The sequence below is a fragment of the Sceloporus occidentalis genome, unplaced genomic scaffold (assembly GCF_023333645.1).
Source record: "Sceloporus occidentalis isolate IW3139 unplaced genomic scaffold, rSceOcc1.0.p SCAF_51, whole genome shotgun sequence".
Classification (NCBI taxonomy): domain Eukaryota; kingdom Metazoa; phylum Chordata; class Lepidosauria; order Squamata; family Phrynosomatidae; genus Sceloporus; species Sceloporus occidentalis.
The window spans coordinates 3,095,557-3,108,733 of record NW_028317031.1 but is presented as its reverse complement, the minus strand read 5'-3'; the positions used below and the strand labels follow the sequence as shown (position 1 = coordinate 3,108,733).

The window sequence follows — 13,177 nt, the reverse complement described above, 5'->3', positions numbered from 1 at the left end:
TGCCTAACTGACAATGCATGTAGCATTCAGGAAAAGTCAAACCTATAAAATAACTGATAATCTAGTTGGTTATATTTCTCTTGGTGTTGTATAAAAGCAGGGCCTATAGGGCACTCAAGTGCAAAATGTTTTTATAAAAGGGCGGTAAGGAGGCTGTCTGGACATTATGGCCATAACTGCTTCAGCTCCCAGAAACTACTTGAAGGCATGTGTCTACTGCGCTGTTGCAATGGATGTAGACAAACATCCTATCTCTGCTACATAACCAAACATTCCCATATGCACTACTCAGATTTGGCTGACAATTTACATAGTATTTTGCAAGAAATTTACAATGAATGCACCCTGGAATGGAAGTAAAAGGGCCTTCTAATCTGTTGTGGCTACCTTAAGGTTCTGGCACTACTGGGATGCTATCAACTTATAGTAAAAATTATGCATGCTTGTATTCTAGAATCTACAAGAAGGAAAACATTCCTAAGGGTTTAAGATCTGCAAATAAACCTGAAGGCTTGTTGGTCAGGCACCTTGACGCTCTAAAAAGCGCCTGCCTTGGCACGTCCTCATGCAAGAAGGGATGCCTGTACTGTGGCAAGTATAGTTAAAATGATACCATTTGTGTACCATGGGGCATTGAGTGCCGGTTTTCAATCAGTCTGGTTTAAGACGGCAGTTTTGGGGACATTAGCATTTTGCTATTTAATGAGTAGTATAAGTATTAATACATATATCTATGGACACCAGATAAGCCAGAAGGCTTGTTTTTTCCTCAAACCTCATGGTGCTGCCACAATCGCAAGGGATTCTGGGTAGGCACATGCAAATAAGCTCAAAAAATGATCACCTTTGCCTCTATATCCACTTGGTTTCCATCACCTTTTACCCACCATGAATTATGTAATGGTATTTAATGAGGTTTGTTTGTTTAACCCCTTCGCGACCTTTGCCGGTTCAGGACCGTCATAACAAGAAGGTCACTAAATGACCTTTGACGGTCCTGAACCGTCAAAAAATTAAATAAGCTTAGAAAGTGATCAAGGATCACTTTCTTCGCTTAAACGGCCTTGCTGCAATGCCTCGATGTCGAGGCATTCAGCAAGGCCGAGATCGGCATCGGGGGCCATGTCTGGCCCCTCCCCGGGGCGTCAACAGCCGCCATACATTGTATGGCGGCGGACGCCCGTTTTAAAAGCGTTTAGGAGGCGATCAACGATCGCCTCCTAAACTTAAAAGGTGTCGCTGGAATGCCTCGATCAGGAGGCATCCAGCGACACCAAACACTTACCTCTGGGTGGGCTGTGACCGCTCCGGAGAGCGGTCACAGCCGCCGCTGCCGGTGATCTTCGCCATCAAGCAAGATGGCGGCGGCCCTGGAAATAAAACAATAAAGACGAAAAAGTTCGCTAGAGGGTCTCCAGACCCTCTAGAGAACTGGCTCCACTTGCTGGTTGAATACAGGTACTGCATTCAACCATGCAAGTCAATGGAGCCCAGCTTTCTAATCACTATGTGATTAGTAAAATATTCAAAAAAAAATAAAAAAATAAAAAATGGAAAAAAAAATTAAAAAAAAATGTGCTAACATTTAAAAATTATGCAGTGATGTCACTAGATGAACCATCCAGTACCAGCAAAATGTGTAAAAAAAAAAATATAAAAAAAGTATTAAAAAAATAAAATAAAAAAATAAAGTTTATTATTTTGAGCAAGTGCTAAAATTTCTCAAATCTCAACAAAGAGTTAAAATAAAAGCACTTCAAATACCCAAGGGGTGTCTAATATATAAAAAAAATGGCTGGTGGGGTAAATTGGAGTGGCCTAGCTCAAAGATAGGGCATAGGTACAGACTGACCAAAATGGCGAAAAAAAGCGCACTTCCCAAATGTGGCATTTTAAATCTGAAACAACCCGCCAAACCCATGCATGTCGGGTATCACTGCACTCAGGAGATGTTCCTGAACACACATTGGCGTGTTGTTTGACAGTGGCATATACCAGGACCTGTATATCTATAACTAAAGTACAATTTGTGTGAAAAAAAATAAAAAAAGTTACTATTACAAAGTTTGACAAAGTGTAGTTCTATAATTGGTGCATGGAAAGGGTTAAAATAACAGCATTTGGAATACCCTGGGGTGTCTAGTTTTCAAAAATATATGGGTTAAATTGAGTTAACCGGCTTCAAAGATATTCCAAAGAGGAGAGGGAGGCACAATGACCAAATGACCACCTGAATTACGCATGCCCCAAAAGTAGCCTTTTACCAGCCAAACAATCTGACAAACCCATGCATGTGGGGTATCGCTGTACTCAGGAGATGTTGCTGAACACATATTGGGGTGTTGTTTGACAGTGACATATACCAGCACCTGTATATCTATAACTAAAGTACAATTTGTGTGGAAAAAAAAATAAAATTACTATTACAAAGTTTGACAAAGTGTAGTTGTATAATTGGTGCATGGAAAGGGTTAAAATAACAGCATTTGGAATACCCTGGGGTGTCTAGTTTTCAAAAATATATGGTTTGAATGGGTTAAATTGAGTTAACCGGCTTCAAAGATGTTCCAAAGAGGAGATGGAGGCAGACTGACCAGATTTGTTAAAAAAGATTTGGAAATCATAAAACGCTGCTTGTACTTATTGCCCTATAACTTACAAAAAACAGCAAAAAAACCATAAAAACATTGGGTATTTCTAAACTCAGGACAAGTAGTAGAATCTATTTAGCTAGTTTTTTTACTTGCTTTTTTAGGTGAGTAAAAGATTTTTCAAATAAAAGTCATAAAATGTGTTTTTTTTTCAATTTTTCACCATGTTTTTTTAATTTTTTTTATAGTAAATAAGATGATACGATCAAAATAATGGTATCTGAAGAAAGCCCATCTTGTCCTGAAAAAAACAATATATAACTTATGTGGGTACACTAAATGGGTGAGGAGAAAATTACTGCTGAACACAAGCACCACAAAAGTGTCAAAACAGCCTCGGTCCCACAGGGTACAAAACGAAAAATGAGCCCGGTCCTTAAGGGGTTAAACAATCTTGGTAAATAAAGTGACTGCAATCCTCAAAGGCTACATTGGCTTTTGACACATTTGAAGCAAAAAATATACATCCTATTGTAAAAGTGAATATGCAGGTATTTATAAAGATTGCATCCACATGTATATAGCCTAGGCAGATTTTAGAATCACGCACAATAACAGTGGTACGAAAGGTGAGGAAAGTCCTGTTCTTGCAATCATGCAAATGAGCTGAATATATTATAACTGACAGATGCACTATATAGGAACAAAAGTAATGGGGCGCTTGACAATTACACATATTGGGAATTTGATGACGTGTTTTCAATACGTAGACATGTAGTTGATTTTCTCTCCCCCCCCCCTCCTAGCAGCTATAACAGCTTCCACTGTTCTGGGAAGGACTTGAAGATCTGGCTCACAATAGCATTTACTGGCTAACAGTTTAACTACAAGCTTTCAAGACTGAGTTATTACGTCATAAGGCTGGAAGCATAGCGCTGTACAAAATGTTTTGGTATGTTAAAGCATTAAGAATTCCCTTCACTGGAACTAAGAGGCCCAAACCCTGAAAAGCATGACCATCCCTTATCCATTAAAGTTTACAGCAGGCATCAATACCCAGATTCATCCATCAGACTCTACAGCCAATGTTTGTCTGTAGGTAGGGCTGCCTTTGTGCTTTATTTTATACCACCTATAGCAATGGCTGCAACACTTGCATTCAATAATTAGGAGGGGTGTCCCAATACTTTTGTCCATATAGTGTATATTAAAGAGGACTCGGCTCCAAGCTTACACTCCAGTGTGGAATGCAGCACTCGGCACAAGCAGTCTCTTAGGGGACAGAATGTCTCAACTTACTCTTAAGCAAATTAACCCCACAATGTCCTTCCATTTTCCAGTAAATAAATCCCACATCGTGTTTCTACATTTCTCACATGCAGTCCCCGGGCTAGTACTCGTACCCACGGTATATAATGTCACTGTAGGCCGTTATCTGAGATGTTCTGTGTTTTGGGAGACATGGAAACGCTTTACCGCTCTTTACTTCGGTTCGTAAAGCACCACGTAGCGGTGGGCGTGGTGATAGGCCCACCCACTGTAGGTGTGACTTTGGGGCTGACTGAGCGCCGGTTGCAATGACGTCACCGCACTGCGGAAGGTTCCAGAGTGTTGTGGTGCTTTCGCCGGGTGGATTTTACCGCGGTGCGTGAAGTAATCACGGTATTCGAATTACCGACCAACCATGGACACTGCACTGGTGGAGGTAAGAACGGTAACTGTAATGTGCGTGTTCACACAGACACTAACACGGGAGAATTCTCTCTAGCCTTAGAGCTCTATTTTGGAATGTCATGGGTACCCAATCCTGATGCTCTGCTTATAAAGGCTATTCCTGCTTGAACACCGGTGTCCCGGTGTATATTACACTTAGTGATTATTCATCTGGTTGATTGAAGTGTGGTTACATTATGAGTGTCATTTAATGACGCTATAAATGTAATGTATATGTGTTTGTAACAAGAATGAGGCTATGATACAACGCTGATTGATAAATAATAATAGAATTGGGCCTCTTCCCCTTCCGTACCAGTATATCTGACTTTGTATTCTGATCAAATTGGATAAATATATTCATTGCCCCCTTTGTAACAGCGCTACAGAATCTGCTGGCGTTATATAAATAAATGTAATGCTTGTACTGCAGATTTCCTTTCTTATCCCGGCCGCAGCCCTAATGAGTCTATGTAATGCTATGTAGGATTCTGCTTCTAAAGGGCGAAAGCAACCACAAGTCAGTCTTATTTAAAAATAAAACTCTAGCCCTCGCCCTGCACTGGGGTAATTACTGCTCAGGGTCTCTATAAGGAATATGTTATACTGAACCTAGTGCTGAATTTCAGAAGATCCACTCTTTGGCAAACTAGATCTCCTTAGGGACTCGCTGGCAAAGGGTTCAGTGGAGAAATCGCCCTTAGATGCCCCTTCCGCTGCCTCCGTCGTCACTGTGGAGTTCCCGGGATATGATGTCATAGCTGTGTCCTAAACGCACACAGAGTCTTTTTAATGTGGTCTGTGGAGCCTGTGCCCGGTGGGCTGGTTAGGGACATCTCCCATTGAGCACGGCCGAGGGGCAGATCACACAAGAGGGTGACCTGTCTGCTGGTTTTGCAGCAGGAAAATGGCGGCTGCCCTAAGCCTAGTTGGCCAGAACGTAGTGCAGGTTGAAGGACGTTTGTGTCTTTGCTTGCACATCAGCTCGATGGCGTGTGAGCAGGCGGCCGGGACGCTGAGTAACAGAGAACGTAATCCTCATGGATCCTGGATGATGGAAATGTTGGTGGCCCGATTGGTATAGTCCTCACTAACCTGGCAGTCTGGCACTCAGACTTCGCACTATGAGCTCCAACAAGGCCAAGTAATAAAAAAAAAGTATTCACAAGTTGTGTTATAATGGTCTCTAAAAATCATGTTTTGTTATTTAGCTTCAGAAGGATTTGGAGGAAGTGAAAGAGCTTCTGCAGAAAGCTACAAGGAAACGTGCGCGAGATGTGCTGTTTGTGGAGCAGCGCAAGCTGGAGACTGAAATCGCCAACAGGCAGCAGCAGACCGGAGAGCCTGCAGAAGTGCAAAAGCCTTCCGCCATTGTGAATCCCATGGCCAGCACTTACACGGTCAAGATCAACAACTACGGTAAGATCAAGCTGTGCCAGGCCCTGGAATCCACTAATAATGAGACTACTAGAGCAGATTTTATTATTATTATTATTTACATTGTATGGTATGCAACGTGGCTCAAAAACAAGCGATCATCGTGGATGACAGTTCATGCTTTTCACTTGGCAGTTTTAAGGTGACTTTAGCTGCAGCCTCAGAGCCTTGGCACATACTGAGCCGGTGCAATGAATAGCTGATTACCCGCTCTATTTATAAAGTGCAATATCATTGAAACTACCCCAAAAACAAGCTCCCGGTCACAAAAGAGCAAATCAGGCTGACGCTATCAAGTCTTAACCAGAGCTTCTTGGAACTTGAAATGTTCTTCTCTTGGGAATATTTATGACTCTAAGAAACCTTGTGCAGGAACGCTGGCACCTGTGTAGGTTGTGGAGAGATTTGGAATATCGACTCTTGATAGGACAAGAATATACTCTCTAGAACGCCACAGATGTTGTGATTAATGTCATAGAGGTGAAAAAAAGTGTCGTATCTATCATTTTTAGTATATGGCTGAAAGCCGTTATTAATGGTTGATAACGGAGGGAGAAAAATCGGCACACACATACATTGCGATTGCCCAATATACCCTTTTTGCTATGTTAAAGGCTCTGAGTGCCAACCACGTATGAGACCCCCAGCTGAGGTCTTGCTTGCACATGAGACCCCCAGCTGAGGTCTTGCATGCACATGAGACCAATGACTGAGAAGCCAGAACCCCATCTCACCTTTTTCTGTGTGTACTAGCAATTTTTCATTATATTTATATTTGATACTTGCTTTGGCTGTATACCGATTATTCATTTTTTTTATTTTTCTTTAGGTTGGGACCAGTCTGATAAGTTTGTGAAAATATACATAACTTTGAAAGGAGTTCAAAGTATTCCTGCAGATAATGTTCAGGTTCAGTTTACAGAGCGGTAGGTAAAGCTGGAGGGTCTGGAATACGTGTTTTAATAAATCATGGGGTTGTTTTACTTGCAACAAATACTCGGTTGTATTAAACACCTTGTATGTACTTCTTGGATTGTTCGAAATGTAATTGCTTCCACATAGTGGAGCGGTGGAGTTCCTCTTTTTTGGGTCACTGTGGACAATGTCCCATTCACCCTGTATTAAAAAACGAATATATCTTGAAGTGGATATGTCACTTTTTCATACATTTTATGCTCCTATATACTAAATAAACCGATGTTATGATCACATATTAAAAAAAGAAATTCATATGTATTATAAACTCACTTTACATGTATACTACAAAAAAGGTAATTGCGTATCTCTAGCCCTGCTGCAGGCTTGATCACTGGATTCATGAGACCGATCAAGATAAATATCTCCAAAAGAATTACAATTGACAAAAGCACCAGTTATAGCTAGTTTTAATTAGTGGATTTAACTAAACTAGAAGTAACGATGGTGACATTCCCCTTAAGGAATTATGCTTATAACGTGTGCAAATATCTCCTCTGCAGGTCCTTTGAGTTACTGGTGAAGGATCTGAATGGAAAAAATCATGCGATGACCGTGAATAACCTGCTGAAGCCCATCTCTCCAGAAAACAGTTCTAGAAAGGTAAGAGTCTTTTGTTTTCATCAACGTATTATGTCTAGGTACTTGTTCTCTTAAAGTCTTCGTTTGTTAACTGGTCGTTTGATGTTAAAGTCCCTGAACAAGTAGAGCAATTGTGACGGTATTGGTTTGAGAGATTTAAGTTCATAAAGATATATTATCTTTGCTCCCCAGCCTTCAATGCGTATGATATCCGTGTCACCTTATAGCCTACATTGTTCTTCTTAGAAATGGGCAGAGATTCACTTACCCCAGTTGCTTGGCTTGCGGGAGATGTTTTTGGCTGCCAGGGATTTCAGTAAGACTGCTTGCTTGATTGGCTGCTTCTAGTGCAAATATTGAATAAATGGGATTGGAGGCAGGTATACATATTAGAGTACTTAGTACTTGAATAGGCATTCATCATTGGTGAAGCTGTTTTAAATGGATCGAGATATACTGGCAGCCTTATTAAGGTACCATTCTTTAAACAGTGCTGTTGTGCGTTCTGTCAGGAATTGGCTCTGAACAAAGTTATATTGAGCTGTCCAAAAATAAAAGCGCTTTATCTGCTACACATGGGAGCAAGCATCATCAGAAATAGGATGCAATTATTTAAGGAATCACAGTAATCTCTCCTTTAGACTGAGCTTAATATGCCATGGCTACATTTATGTAAAATAAATAGAAAATACAACAAAATATTTAGATGCATTAAATTTACTTTGCTTTTTTTTCTGGGATAGATAAAACCAGACACGGTCCTTGTTATGTGTAGGAAGAAATCTGAACATAAATGGGAATATCTGACACAAGTTGAAAAGCAAACAAAGGATAAAGAGTGAGTATCTCCACCCGGGACATGACATGTCATTTATAGCGTGATTCTGTGTTGTAGTAGCTACAGCCCAAACTTTCTTCATTGTTTCCCTGATACGGCTCTGCTGTGTTTAAAATCATAGCTCGCCCTTATTGTAAGCCAGATTAGACTTGGGCACCGGCCAACTCTTTGTATTCCGTGAATATTTGCCCGTTCCTGGGTTCGAGCGAATATTCGTGTACATTCTTCGTGTTCATTTTTTTCCCGTTTGTTTTGTAAAAGGGGTTAATACGGGGTTAACGCGGTACGGACTACGCAAAAGCTTTGGCGCCAGAATTTTAAATGCCCGTACCAGCAACTTTGTTGGACGCCTGCAGGGGCCTCCTCTGCCATCAACCAATGAAGTGCACCTGTACTTCATTGGTTGATGGCAGACGAGCCCCCGTTCTGGAGACCAATAGAGTCGCTGGTACAGACTTGTGCCGCAACTTGCCCGGGAGAGACCACAGGTCTCCCCGCTCCAAGAGTTAAAGGTCCGTACAAACGACCAATAGAGTTGCTTGTACAGATCTTTAACTCCTGGAGCAGAGAGACCATGGTCTCCCTAGGCCAAGTTGCGCCGCCAGGAGTTAACGGGCCGTCCAAGTGAGTCTATTGGTCGCTTGCAGGGGCCTCCTCTGGCATCAACCAATTGGTAATTAACCAAAGGTAATTCTTGAATCGCTGATGAAATTAAATACTGGTTATCTTCCTTAGCAAACCATCGCTGGACACAGATGGGGATCCTAGTGCAGGACTAATGAACGTCTTGCAAAAAATATATGATGAAGGTGATGATGAAATGAAAAGAACCCTAACTAAGGCTTGGGTGGAATCACGTGAGAAACAAATGAAAGGAGAAAACATGGACTTTTAAACAGTTTGCCCTGGCCTTGCTCTACAGCTTGTGGAGTTGATCTCTGCTAAGTTTTGTTTACAATCCAGATACTTCCTTGGCATGGACACTGCGCTTCTGTTGCATCTCATTTTGATTGGATTTATAAGTGCATAAATAGTATGCTTTACAAGTGTGTTGTGGAAACATGAAGTTTAACTTCTACCCGTTTGAAGCCCCTATAAGATTTGGGAGACCGCAGCCATGTCAGGTGTATTTTTTTTTGTGTTTTTTGTTAAATGATCATAAATGTCTTATGAAATGTTTATACATTAAAGAATCTGTCAGATTGCTTCCTAGCATTGTGTAATGTTGAATTTCCTAATCGCCAAACTCCTATGGATAACACTGTTAGAGGCCGGATTTGCACTGGTGGCACGCTTATGGCCTGCAGGCAGATAGAAGCTCTGGCCTTGGTGGGAATTTTAGAAGATGGCAATGAAGACACTAAATTTGTTCCCCCTGCTGGCACAGATTCATGTGTGCTCCCATATTCTGCGTAGGATATTAACATGCAGCTAGGCTGTATTTGATGTTTGATCTCTATTTTAAAGGGACAGAAAAGTCCAGTGCTTTTGTATGCATATAACAGAATTGTTTTGTTACCGGTTAGCCTGTTTAATAGAAACCATTAAAGTGAACATTTGTTATACCACATCCATTATTAGCTAATGCAAAGCAGTCCTTTTTTTCAACAAACCTGTGAATAGGAAAAGCAGCCTCCGTCAGGAACTGTCCCTAGTGATTAAAAATGTATATGCCTACCAAGCGATAGCTGTAATATATACTTTACTGCAAGGAAGGGATATTTCATCATCATAAGTGTCTCTTTACACATTAAAACATGCATAAAGAGCTCAGTGCTTCGTGCAGGAGAAACTTGCTAATGTTGGACCTTCATGAGGAATAGTGAAGTGCGAGTTAAAACCACAATGCTGCCTTTAGTGAGAACTCCACGGTGTGGTGTGATTGTGCTAATGTGTGTAATGATTAACACAGTGGGCATTAAGGTCTAACCTTACTTTTGTAGCATTGATGGCAGACCTCTCAGACATCAATTAGAAGTTGGGAAAGTTTTTTTTCTTCCTATGTATCAATATTTAGTACAAGATTGCTTTGCAGGGATGGGCAGAAATCTGATGAGGACCTTTGTAACTGGTAAAAGCCCTCTTAGTCTTTGCATTAATCCAATACAGCATTCCAGGAATTAAGGAGGAAAGCAAATAAATATAGGCGCCTCTCCAGTCTCTCTGACATAGTCAGATGTTTTTATTGTCAGTTTTACATTACCACAATAACCAATATTTATTATCTGTACAGTTAACTGGACAACTGTTAGGAAAGTATTTGAGTCATATTTACTTTTGTCTGATACTGGAATTACAGGTAAATTTACAATGTTTTCTGTAATTTTTTTTTACAGAGGAATCCGATATTGGGAAAAATCTGTTTTATTGTATATTTATGAAAATCAGAAAATGTTACTCAATTTAGAGGCAAACTTAACATTACTAAGATGTTTTCATTAGACTGATGGATATTATAAAGGTATATACCTTACTGACACTCCAGTTCACCAATATCAGACACCGCCCTTGGTAAGTCTGTTGCTCGGTGTTACCACATGGCCCTTTGTATGCCAGACATCTGGTTGTGATCGGCCAAATGGCGAAAAACAATTCTGCTCAGCCGCCAGCGCCTCTTCACACCGCGTGGACGGGATGTAAGCACGCATCGGTTCCTGATCCGCACTGGGCAGCTGTCTCTGGGTAGTGCCGCAATCTCCTTGTCTGCTATTTCCTAAAACAGCAAAGAGAGAGAACACGCAACCAATAGATTGTTCCAATCCACTGCTTTCTACCAGAATTGGTGTTTAGACATAGCTACTATGCGACCTCCATTTGCACCATTGAACCTGGATATCCATGTGTGTTGCTAATACACAAAGCATCAGACTTATATTCTATTAACTTACTCCAATCACTGTTAATTATGTTCCTTACCCATATGCTAAAAACATCTAATTGGTTGTAACCTGGTCTATACATGCAGCACTACTGCTTAAACAGCTTTGACCTTTTAGAAATCACCTACCAACGTAAAAAAAAGCTGTGTATACTCCAACTCAATACATTTTTAATCATATATCCTATAGGTAAATAAAGTGGAATTACATGGTTATGTTTCAGCCGCTGTAAGAACCTCTTTCTAAAAAAATGTAAGGTGGTGTAGAGTGGTGGGAGACTCATACTAACCAAGCATTAGGAGTCTAACACATACCAGGGGCTACCCCGAGCTCTCAATACCTCTCACGCAGAATGCGAAATAGAACGTGTAACATACCCGCAGTTCTTTAGGAAGGATTATGTTCTTCCGCAAAGCGTTGATCCGTAACCTTTCATCAGCATACTCATACGCCATTTTCCTCCTCTTTACATCCCGCAGCATACGCCAGTCCACATAGTAGCTGCGCACTTGATTTGAGCATGCAGTGGCAGGCCAAGCGATGAGCTGCAAGATTTTTAGTTAAAAAAAAAAAAAAAGTAAAATAAATATGCAGAGTGTGGCTCACGGCTTCACCTTACACAGCACGTTGGGTATGATGAAGGGATAACAGCACAAATATTTCGGAACTGATTTCCATGGGTCCTCCTTCCTGCTTTAAGTTGCAAAACAGGCACAATTCTCACTTTAAACGGGCATTTTTTTTTAAACAGTCATAAATACTTATTACGTACTCTGATATGCATTGATTATCGGTGGGGCTCACATATGACCGACAGGACATGAAGCTGGTTATGCAGGGATTAATTAACCCCACAGAGGTGAGGCTAGGGGCTTTTGACCTATTAAGGGGTATTTATGTAAAGCAAGTGATTTAGTAGAAGATGTATATTTTATTTGCGCGGTTTCATTCTTTAAGCTTTTTTTAGTTGGTTATATACACATCATTGCAGTTTTTAGGTTTGAAATGCCCTTTATACACACAGACCCAGCTTTCAAGCTCCTGCAAAGGATGGACAGCAGGAGATGGAGGGACACGGATTTGCGTCTAAATGAGTGACACTCGTTAATACCCAGCCTCATACCGCACAGCAGCTCGCCGGAGAACAGAAGCAGAACACAGAACTGGTTCTGGATGAGCCATAGCACCTCCATGTACATAAAGTACAAACTCTACGTACTCTCACATTATCACGGTGCCCCGCATATTATCGCCGTGCCCCGCCGGTCCCTCTCGCAGCACGGACATGCCACGCCGATGACTTCTAGTTGTCCTATAATATCCCCCAGACATCCTAGTTTACGCCGACGTTTCCGTATCTTTCCGGTTTACTTCACTCTATATCCTTCTCACTCCCACCCCGTTATCCCGTTCACACACATCTTTCTCATCCATAACCACTTCCTCAGCACCATGAAGCGCCATCTCTCACCTGCCGAGCACTCCGCAACAGTCCGCCCAACAAGGACGCCGCCATCTTGCCTGCAGTGACAATTCAAATTCAGACAACTTTATTCCTCTGCACACAGCAGCGCGAGGTTATTGTTGTTGTCAGCCGTGCTGCGTAATCTCCAAGGGAATGGCGCGGGTTAGTTTGCTTGAGGTATGGAGGAATACTAATGACACAGATGTCTGTTCGGGTGAAAAATATATACCGTGTTTAAAACACGCACCCAAGTGGCATAAACCTGAACACATATTGTATAACGCCCTGCGGTATGTGGGATGTATAAACTTATGGAAGAAACACGTTTCACATACTGCAAGGCAGAAAAGATGGCCAATGTGGCCACCCTACCCATGAATCATTTGATCCCAGAGCCCACAGAGAGGGCCACCATGAGACCCTACCGGTAGAAGTAGGGCTAAGATTGATGTGCTTTTTGGTGTCAGTCCATACAAGTGAAGTCCACCTCCTTCTGTGGTGACCAGGTGTGTATTTAAGCTTTGTGCTGCTGCCCATAGCTAATCAGTGCCTTTGTTGCCCCCAAACAGCTTAACAGTGCCATCTTTGACCCCAAACGTCTTCACAGTGCCATATTTGCCCCCAAATAGTTTGCTTCTGCCATCTTTGTCCCTGAACAGCTCAACAGTGCCATCTTTGTCCCTGAACAGCTCAACAG

General features: G+C 41.6%; 2 protein-coding genes across 3 annotated transcripts; one reads left to right on the top strand and one right to left on the bottom strand.

The window, feature by feature from the left end:
* Positions 1-4,275: 4,275 nt before the first annotated feature.
* Positions 4,276-9,031, top strand: LOC149288434 (calcyclin-binding protein-like). Of its 2 annotated transcripts, none has more exons than XM_089491791.1 (6): positions 4,276-4,296; positions 5,516-5,723; positions 6,571-6,667; positions 7,220-7,319; positions 8,042-8,136; positions 8,872-9,031. In XM_089491791.1, exons 1-6 carry the CDS (start codon positions 4,276-4,278, stop codon positions 9,029-9,031), a joined length of 681 nt encoding a protein of 226 aa, XP_089347917.1. The 2 variants fall into 2 exon arrangements, with proteins under 2 accessions (XP_089347917.1, XP_089347918.1); XM_089491792.1 differs by lacking the exon at positions 4,276-4,296 and adding an exon at positions 5,293-5,307.
* Positions 9,032-10,666: 1,635 nt separating this feature from the next.
* MRPS14 (mitochondrial ribosomal protein S14) lies at positions 10,667-12,531 on the bottom strand. The gene is made up of 3 exons (XM_089491812.1): positions 12,487-12,531; positions 11,393-11,560; positions 10,667-10,849 (listed from the first exon to the last, which is right to left on the bottom strand). Exons 1-3 carry the CDS (start codon positions 12,529-12,531, stop codon positions 10,667-10,669), a joined length of 396 nt encoding a protein of 131 aa, XP_089347938.1.
* Positions 12,532-13,177: the final 646 nt, after the last annotated feature.